At 32.8% G+C, this 10,765-nt stretch overlaps 1 protein-coding gene across 1 annotated transcript in view; it reads right to left on the reverse strand.

The window, feature by feature from the left end:
* The window catches only part of LOC118737748, a 24,590-nt gene extending 14,530 nt beyond the window's left edge, over window positions 1–10,060 (reverse strand). The window contains exons 1-2 of the mRNA XM_036468480.1: window positions 9,050–10,060; window positions 8,869–9,019 (exon numbers count right to left, since the gene is read on the reverse strand). Coding sequence (XP_036324373.1) covers window positions 8,869–9,019; window positions 9,050–9,484 — 586 coding nt within the window. The 5' untranslated portion in view covers window positions 9,485–10,060. The remainder of the gene's footprint in view (window positions 1–8,868; window positions 9,020–9,049) is intronic.
* Window positions 10,061–10,765: the final 705 nt, after the last annotated feature.

The following is a 10,765-nucleotide window of genomic DNA, read 5'->3' on the forward strand; positions in this document are numbered from 1 at the left end:
TTTTCTTCTGTTTGTTTAATGTTTATTAACTTTTTTCAAAAGTGAAGCTCATTATCGAGCAAAAAGCACATAAATCCGAATTTTAAACTTTTTACTAAAATTATAAAAATTCAACAAATTTTCGCAACAATTTCAAACTTTTTACCTATTAAGGTATGCAGTTTTATGGTCAATTAAATTTTAATATAATTTGATGTTGATAAACAAAAGCGTACTTTTTAACAATGCTGAATAAAAGGGCTGAGATTTTGTGAAAATTTGTTATACCTACATCATATTTATATAATTTGTGCACAAAGTTTGAAATTTGAATTCATCAAATTTTTTAGATAATGAACTATACTTAAATAAAAAATTAATAAACATTAAACAAACAAAAGCAAAATAGTGAAAAGTGATCAAAATATCGCAGTAGTCCTATTATTTTGCGGACAACAGTATGTACATACATATTACATACATATATTGGTAAGGTGTCAAAGTTTCTGGCCTAGCCAAATAAGATTTGTCAGCCATACAAAAGTTTAATGTGATTCCAGTTTTAAGAAAAAAGAGGGACGGATATTCTTCCCTCTTCGGTTTCCGCGTCCAGGACTACCATCTAACACCATTACGGAGCAGCCATTACTGAAAAATGCACAGCGTAAAAAACTAAAGAATTAGTAGCTAATACTTGGTTTTCAAAAACAACAGTGCTTAAAATCTTACAAGAAAATTTGGATATGTAAACAAGAAAGGGGCAAGTGGCTGGGGGTACTTGGTTTTTATCTGTTTGTGAAGGCCGCCAGAAAAAAGTTTTCAATTCAATTGTTACTGGCCATTAAATCATGGTTCTTTATCATGATCCACGCCGACAAAAAAAGCAAGGGTTACTCATTCTCAAAACAAGATTATAGCTACAATGTTTCGGGATTCCGTAAGAATTTTACTGGTAGATTTGAAAGATCGCAGCGCCACCGCAACAGATAATTACTACGATTCCTTTGTTAAATCAATTGTGAGGTTGGTTGCAGTGCTTCCCAGGGAAAAATTTCCCTCAACTTTTTTTTTTTTTTTCCCTCATTTAATTTATTCCATATCTTCTATAACCATAGGCTAATTTTCTCCATTTTGAGTCTCTTATACTCCCCCTGTTTTGTCCTACATAAGACCTCGGTGGCTAGGACGGCCATTCATTCGACCAACCCTATACAGCTTTTCCTTGTTTTGTCGTTTTTTATAAAAAGCCTAAGAAAAAAATAAATCTGAAAAAGACTTGCGTGTCAAATGAACTTTTCTCGCAAAGTTTACACTGCTAGCAAATGTAAATAAGGATTAAAATTTTAAAACTAATTAATACAACTAAAGTAAAATCTGTGGAAAATTTACAATAAAATACCTTTTTTTCGCTAAATCTATAAAGGACCCTTTTATTTCTCAAAAAACCTGGGTAACAGTTATTCGTCGCCACGCTGTATATTTGTGGTCGATTGATAATTTTCTTTATAAAAAACTTTCTAGGCCCGATAGCGCAAAATCTCGTCGGTTCCAACAGAGCATTGGTACATCATAAAAAGACGCTCGCGTACCAACTTTCAGATCGACTGACATATAGACAGAGCATGGCTAAATTGACATATGTAGCTCGTTACGCTGAACATTTTATTACATATTTATATGGCCTTATCTTTGTTTCTTCGTCTTTCACAAAAAAAGTTCAGTTTAATCAGATTTACATATTTTAAAACCAATAAAAAATCAGTCAATGTAAAATTGCTACGCAAGTGTCTGTTCATTAAATTTGTACATTTAGTCGTTGGCGCAGACTATACATAAAATCGAAAGTTTGACAGCAACAAAAACCTCACAAAAAGTTAAATAAGTTTAATTGACAATGAATGCTTTTGAGTCATACGCTACCAAACATAGCTGTACTTTTATACTTCACCTGTCTCCTTGTGCTATTTGGAGTTTTCATTAGTGATTCTTAATAAATAAAAAAATATTCCATACAAACAATACTGATAAGTCTAAAGCCAATAACAAAATAAAATAAAAAATAAAAACAACAACACAGTGCATATTTTTTTGGTACAGCCAGACTGACTTTGAAAAAAGTGGCGCGCGTAGGTATTATTTAACACTCAAAAGAAAGTCTCCAAAATAGAAACTGATAAGGCCAATTATATTTATGTATGTACATATAAGTAAAACGAATAATAACTAAAATATGCGATCATAGAAAAGCACAGCCAAAGCAGCGTCAAAGTGAAACCGAAAAAATAGCGATTAGCATTAACGCTACTCTATTGGCGGAATTGTATGACGACGGACGACTTGTTTACGCGAAAAGTAAATTTACGTTTCATTTGTGGTGCTACAGAATGAATTTTGCTAACAAATATTTTTTGGCGCCCATTTGACAAATTTATTTTTTGTATTATTCTTGCGCTCATACTACGGACGGGTAAGTTGTTATTGAGATTGAGATTGTAGTTATCTGCACAAACATATGTATGTATCTATCTATGTAGTATGTGGGTAGGCAAGCGCACGCTACTTTAGTGTTTGTTTCGTATTTGTGATTCGTTGTTTTTGCAGCCATCGAAAAAGTAACTTTTATTTTTGGCATATTTTTTTTTTTTATGATCTTTGCAGTTTATGTTTTTGTTTCAACGTTCTTTCGTTGCCACTTTCATTTTGGTGTTTGTTTCGTGTTTATTTTAATTTTTTGTTATTTAATTTAGGTTTCTTTTATGTTTGGTTGTATGCATTGAATGATTGCCAAAAAATAGATTGAGCGCGTTTATTGGTGACAAAAAGTAGCATTTAGGAAAAAAGGCGGGCTCAGCACTAAATATCGAAGCTGCATGAATATGTGTTTATGAATGTGCATATTTGCATACAAACATATGTATGTATATGTCAAACTAAGAAGTAGACAGCAGAAAAGCAGTCAGATCAGGAGATCAAGAAATATATATGAGCCGTTTATTTTGAAAGTGGCATAAGTCACTTCACGCCTCTTGTACTTAAATCACCGATTACTTGTATCTGGACGCGTCGGTTATTTTGTTCAACGTCATCAACTGACGCTAAAAGATTTTGTCATTAGTTTATGACGATAGAAATATTTACACACGCATTCAGTTACAAGCAACCGGTCATTTAAATACAAAAGTTCAAAATAAACGGCTCACATATGTATGCATATATGTATTTTTGATTTTTAAAACAGAAATATTTTGACGATTTTTGGCCATTTTTCTTTTTTTTAGTTTATTATTTTTTATACAATCAGCACCAATATAAATCGACATTTCAAACTTTGTACACAAATTATAACAAGTAATTTATAAGAAAAAAACACAGCCGACTTCAATTCTCATATACAAATTTAGGCGTACTTTTCCGATGTAAAAAGAATTACCGAAATCGGTTGAAGTGCTCCAAAGCTATGCAGTAACATACATAAAAAAAATATTCCGAAGAATCGATAACCTTATCCCCTTTTTTGAAGTCGGTTCAATATTCAATTACAACCAAAAATTTTAAAATTTGTTATTGAAATTTTTTAGAAAAATTGTAGGATTGTATTTTTATAGCCCCTTAATAAATTTTAGTAGGTTTAAGTGCAAATTTCAAGACACGCTAGAAAATCGCGTTGATTTGGGAAATATTCCCAATCAAAAAGAAAATTGCACGCCAAAAATTAACCATCAGAAAGTGTCAAACTGGCGTAAGTTCCAAGCTTTTACTAGTTTTACGTTCAATAACTTTTTCTAATAATTTTCTTTAAACTGTATTTTTCAAGTACGCTCCCGCTGCAAGTACTTTTTGGAAAAGTTATTGAGTAACCCACAATAAGAAATAATTTCAGAATTCCCGCACAAATATTTTTTTAATTTTAAGTTTTTACAGTTAATTTTTTTATGAAACTGTATGTAGTTTATCCTAAAACAATACATATTAAAAAATTAAATTTCTAAATCTTGTGTAAAACTCAGGAAGTTTAATAAATTCGCATACAAATTTGCAACTTTATGAGCGGATTTGAGTGCAAACTCATTTTGCATTGAATATCAATAAAAAAAGTGGTAGTTTCACGTTGCTGAAGTATCGCGTTGGTTTTTTTTTTGCTTACATTGTTTTTCATGTAAAAAAACAACAATTGTCCCCATTCACAAATTTTTTATTTGTCCATAGATTCTCTTCGTTAGGAGCATCCATTCACTGGAGGCTTAAGACGCAATTGAAGTGAAAATTGATTTTATTTCTTATGCCAGTTTTAACATTAAATTCAATTGAAAATAATAACACAATTTTACAAAAAAGAAATTTTCTACAAATTGAACCAAACCTCTATATCCCTGCGCTGAATGCGCATCTGATCCATATAAATATGAATTTTTATGTTTATTAAACGAATTTTTCCTACATCACCTTCAAATCGCATCAAACCTGACGTGATGGAGGTTAGCATAGTGACATAGAGGTTCAATGTGCACAAACTTTTCTTTTGTAAACCTGGGTAATCTTTTACCTAAATTGCTTTATTTAATTCAAAACTTGCGTAAATTTTGGATCACCCTTTATATTATAAGTACATATGTATCAATGTAAGTACTACAGATACAATTAAAATATTTTTTTACAATTATAATAATGTCGAAATATCAACAAAATTAAAACTGGCCTTTGTCGCCCCTTTGACAAAAATAACGCAATTCGTTCTAGTAAATACGAAATAATCTGATAATTTTTAGTTTATTATTTTTAAACCGAATTCATTCATTCATACGTATGAATATACATATGTACATACATACATAAATGTATGAATATGCTTATGTAATATGTATGTAGATGTGACCACTCACCGCCGAGCCGCCAATAAAATTGGCAACACACGAGCAAAACAAAATTAAACAAACTAATGTATGTAACGAGAATATTTATATATATATATGTATACACACACATACAATAGTAGTAAGTTTAGCATGGCGAAAAGTCGGACAAACAAAATGTGACAAAAACATTCGGTTACGCTGTCTTTTCACACATACGATTGTATCTGCTAGTTTCACATGTTGATGGTAGTGGTATTTCCATCTCCCCGCCAAATTTTTTATTGACAAAATTTCTTATACGTATCCTACATATTTATGTATGTATGTTCGTAAAGGAGCGCGCCGACGGCAAGTGGCTGTGACGGTATATATAGTATGTATGTATGTATATATGTACTAGTACCATCAATAAAATTGCTGCTGCAAGAAAAGCCTGTGCGGCAGCTAGCATGTGTCCGGCAAGATTTTAAGGCGGGAATAATTTCGGGCGCGAAAAACCAAAATGCAAACATTCATACATATTGTAAATAAATATTTATGTATTTATGTACCGGCATACATACATATGTATGCATATGTTCCCCGTAAACATATTCGGAGCGTTCTGAATGTACATATGAGTTCGAAAATAGTCCTAGGTAGGTAAGTAATAAGAGTTTCAAACAACGAAAATTGTGTGACTCTTATATAAGCAAATCTCACGAGTTGCTAAATTTTTTGGCCAAAAACGTGTTATATTAGAAAATGCATTATCATCAGTTTTGTATAAAGAGCAAGATTCCAACGTTAAATTGTATTTAAATGAAAAATAAAATTAACCACTCATGCTCATATACCCGTAGCTGCGTATGTCACGTATACGCCCCGTAGCGCCATACGCACTTAATTTAAAACTCATATTATTTTAATGTAATTAAATATTGGCATGGCAGATTTTTATACAGTACTTCTTATGCACATACTTATATATTATATATACATATATAAGAGTTTTAGAATGAATATCGAGTTTGCCAATAATTTCGAGTTTGCCCAACAAATTGTAAAAATGGAATTTTAGTTTCTTAAATAATAGTCATCTTTTACTCAATGCAATTTTTTTCATTTGGTGACACAAGATTTATTACACAAGGTTCGATCGTTTTGGCAAGAAAACATTTCCATCGTTTAATTTTAACATTTTGAAGTATCTGAAATTATGAAAATTAAAAACATCGTAAAACTTGAAAAATTACCAATCAAACCCATTAAAATATGTTATAAATATTAATGAATAATTTTTTATAATTTTATATAACTTCTTTTCGATAATTTTGTATATAAATATAGTTCATACTACAAAAAAAAAACATAAATATAAAAACTATAAACTGTGTGCAAAACTCAGGAAAATTTAATAAATGTGCATACAAACTTGCACCTTTTTAATAAAGTTCTTTAGGAAAATTATAGGCATGCAAGTTTGAAGTTGTTAAAAAATTGCTATGATTTTTGAAATTTTGCTTTATGGACGGTGCTATTATTTTCTTTAAAAAAATATCGAACTTACTTCATATAAGAGCCTCAAAAATGGTTTGAAATTATTTTAAACATCCCATGCATAATCTTAAAAATCTTAGGCGTATGTCTACACATATGTATTCTGGTTGAAAAATAAACACTTCTTAGTAGCAGTTTTACATGAACTTTTTAAAGTGTATGTGAGGCCAAGAAATAGTCAATTGAGAGCCTTAAAAGAGTCCAAAATGAGCCATATCTGAGACCAAGAAGTCGACCTTCGGAGGAAGGGATGCACTTATTAATTTCGGACTCTGTAAATGTGGTCTTTTTGAACGTACGGGCCCCTTAATGACTCCAAATTCTCCAAATGTTTACTGGGTTATTTAGTATGGGCACCAAAGAATTTCAAAAACTATGGCCTACGTCAAGTGTCATAGGAAGAGGCAATTGTACGAATGTACAAATAAAATCGAAAATGTCTTTATATACATACATATGTATACATAGATACATATGTATATATGTAAGTAGAATTTGAAAATGAAAGGAGGACACCTGAAGTCGGATAAGCAGCACCAAAACTTATGCACACATAAAAACTATTTAAAATTTTTGGCGCCCAAATGAAAATGCGCCGAATATATGTGTGGATATATACACACGTACATATGTATATATGTATTTATGCCTACAAATAAAATCTCGGTGAATGCACCTTGCAAAGGAATGAGATTTTATTGTGTGCAGTGTAAAGGGATAGAAATTTTTAAATGTATATACCTACATATACCTAAATGTGAAATAAATATAGACGCAAATGCGTATGTATGTATCTATGTATGACATATGTATACAGGCTCCTGTGTTATAATGCGCGCCAAAAAAAAAAATATCTGTGTGAATCTACAAATTTTATATAGAAAGACATGTGCACATTAATAGATTAAGATTTAACCAAAGGTAGGTACATAAGTATATATGTACATACATACCTACAAGCATATAGCGTTACAAGACTTGGTTGCCCTATAGGTACATAAACTAGAATGCTTCATGAAAAACGTTTTGCTATTTCGATAGGTTTTTCTTTTCGTAGCAATGCCTTTGCCTGATAGAGCAAGGCAAGTTTAAAATATTGAATGTAATAATGCTAGTAGAAAGTGTAAGTTGCCTGTAGCAATAAATTTGTTCTCATACAATATGGTCCTCTATGTGTGGTGCTTCATTTATGTAAATTACAAAACTTTTAAAAAGACCCGACAACTTATCATCCAAGAACGACTTAAATGAATTTGATTTCTTCGGATGATTGGCTATCGTGTAGCCCATAATTCAATCTGCTAAGCTATAAAGAATGATGATAACTCAATGTCTTCTCAAAATTTAAAATCAATCCATTCACCTCCCAAAATTTTTAGTGAACAATATTTGTAATATTTTTTATGTGACTACATATCAATCGATCTCTTTCAGCGAAATTTTTTTGAAATTGACTTTTTTGACTGGTAAATTAATATAGCTGAAACGCCTATAGGTACGCAAAAAAATATCGTGTTAATTTTATTGTATGTTACAATGATTTTTTTTTTGGCGATATTAATTTAAAAACATTTTTTTAAAGGCAAGCTATTATTAGTGGCTAATAAAAAAATCGACCCCCGCTTCATTTATCTTTCATATTGTTTTGTAATGGGGTTCTGAGCTAAGTTTTAAGTCTCAAGTCTCTAGCTCATCGGGAAGTTGGTTAAAGAATTAATAATTAAAGAAAATTCTAAAAAAATTTTAAAATCAGAATAAACGCATTCTTGTAAAATTTGGTATTTGCCACAAAATATAATTTCACGCAAAGGCGCCGCCGATATCTTTCTAGGGCAATTCTAGAAAAGTTGTGTTATATTAATGCCAAATATCGTTGAATTGAACAAAATATTAAAAAAATAAAGATACCATACGAGTAAGATGTTCATTAAAAGAATTCGTATTATTTTCGACTTTTGGAATTTTCTATGCCTCTTTTCGACTGAGAAAATTTTCCTTTTATTGGAATAAATAAAATAATTGCCGTAATCCTTTTGGAAATGATGCATTTTTAATATCTCCAGCATGCATCTCTAGGGTGGTTCCACATGCGTCTTCTGAAAAAAAACTCCATATTGCCCGCGCAATGCAAATTTGTCGTGGCAACACTGCACTATTGATTACGCAATAGGGGTTGAAATTGAACAAATTTTACCGCCAAGCAGAGTTTGCACACTTTCCGGTGACGCTGCGGGCAAATCCAATCGGAAATTTAACAAGCCAAAAACAAAACAAAAAAATACACAAGCATGTACCTAAATACTTCACACACTACTTCATAAATACGTCCTTGCAAGGAAGTCGCCGCGCACAAAGAAAACGGAAATTAAATGAAGAATCAGGTGCTATGAGAGTTACATATGTACATGTTTGTATTAAATTAATGAAGTGAAAGCACTAGCTTTAATGACAATAGAGATTCAATTTTTTTTTTGTTTTTATTTTTAATTTCACTCACCAGTAATTAATGTCTGTTTGATGTAAGGCCTGTAGCGCGTATCTTCGTTGGCCGCATCGCAGTTGCCGCGACTGTTAGTGTGGAGCGTTCTTAATTTAGCCTTTGTCGACAATGTTGGTGTCATCTCAATCTGCTCCTGGCGTTGACTCAGCGACAACGACGACGACGACGTCAACGACGACGACGACGACGACGTCAACGACGACGACGACGACGCTTCGCCACTACTCTTTTGTTTTAACTTTTGTTTTTGCGTTTCCTTTTCGTGTGCCTCCAACTCCTTGGCGATCAAACCAGGGAAAGATTCATTGCTAGGCTCCGTCTCCTTATTGATATTGATTTCTTTGCTTTGCGCTATCGGTTCAATAATTTTGTAATTATCCAAACGTTTGCGTTGACGTGCATTTTCATTGTCGAAAGTGCGCACCATTTCGCGTTGATCCGGCTGACCGAAGAGATTTCGGCGCACACTGCCAGTGGGACGCACCGGAGCAGTTCTAGCGCTGACGGCACTGCTGCTCGTATGAATTATAACTGGATGCACTTGGCAGGGTGCCATTTCGACTATGGATTTGTATGCGATTTTTTCTCTTTCGATATTACGTTGATAAAACATGCATGTAATGCGCTTATTATTACACGTATATGTATATGTATATGTATTTTCACTGTATGTGATTTTTTGAACAATTTTCTTACTTTCCTCGTTTTTATTTTATTGATTTTTTTCTATTGAAGTATATTAAGCTTTGTCACTTGATGCTAGTATGAATGTATGTATGTACACATGTATGTAGTATGTAATATGGACGTACTTTGGCGTTTTTCACTGGTCGTGGTGGAAAATTCTCACTTTGTACATATTTTTTGTATTTTAATTATACATTATATTTTGCGCTTACACTGTACTCAATGCAATTTTTCTGTCGCGACTTCTTTGTTCTTTAACGTTTACTATGTATGTATGTATGTATGTAGGTACTGCAATTTCCTTTAGTTAGTCACTTGGCGCTTTTGTAATTTCTAATGTAATTTAAGATTTTCTCTTCTATTGCTACGCGCCAATTATACAAAAAATATTAGATACACACACGCACACATATAAATGTACACATTAGTGTGTGTGTGTAAAAATCACTACGAAACGGACAAAACACAACTTCCCTTTTAAACGTTCAAAATACGAATGAAAAAATTTACGTTCTTCCGCACATTAATGGCCGACCAATTCGAGATTGTTCAATTGCCAAAGTATCTCACATCCAACATGTTCCACTCGTTCGTGCGACAGCACGGTTATATGCATCTCACTTGCACTCATCGCGGGCTGTGCTCGCACGTAGCAGGGCTGCTTGTGAGTGTAGTAAAGGCGTGCGGTTTGCACAAACCGCTGGTTTGGAATAAGCGAATAGTACTAACTGCGCTATTGCTATTGCTGTTGTGAAAAGTGGAAACTTTTAGAGCGCTTGCTACAGCGTAACTTTTCATTGCACTCACTCGCTCCAAAAATACCTGACTATCTTCTGCTTAAAATTCTGCTACTAAGTGCGCTATTAACGCCGTCCTATTTCATCATTCACCCTTTTACCGACGAAAGGCAACACTGTTGGATTCGAATTTCTCTCAGCGCTGCATGTTGGATGTTCGCACGCTCGCCGAACATTCAAACATGCTAGTCTGCGACTTGTTTCAGAGAACATGTATAATAATAATCATTATAATAATACACGTTCTATGGCTGTATGCTATGTTCTCTGCCTGCATGCGCTAATTTTCGACGGAAACGTGCTGCGCGCGTTGTAAACAACAATACCGCTTTTGTTTTGCTCGCGTGTTTCGCGTTTTTAGTAGGAGCTTACTTTTTTGTTGTCTTGTAAAAATTTGCAAACTCATAAAA

This window comes from Rhagoletis pomonella, unplaced genomic scaffold (assembly GCF_013731165.1).
Source record: "Rhagoletis pomonella isolate Grant_MI unplaced genomic scaffold, Rhpom_1.0 Rhpom_scaffold_00004, whole genome shotgun sequence".
Taxonomy (NCBI): domain Eukaryota; kingdom Metazoa; phylum Arthropoda; class Insecta; order Diptera; family Tephritidae; genus Rhagoletis; species Rhagoletis pomonella.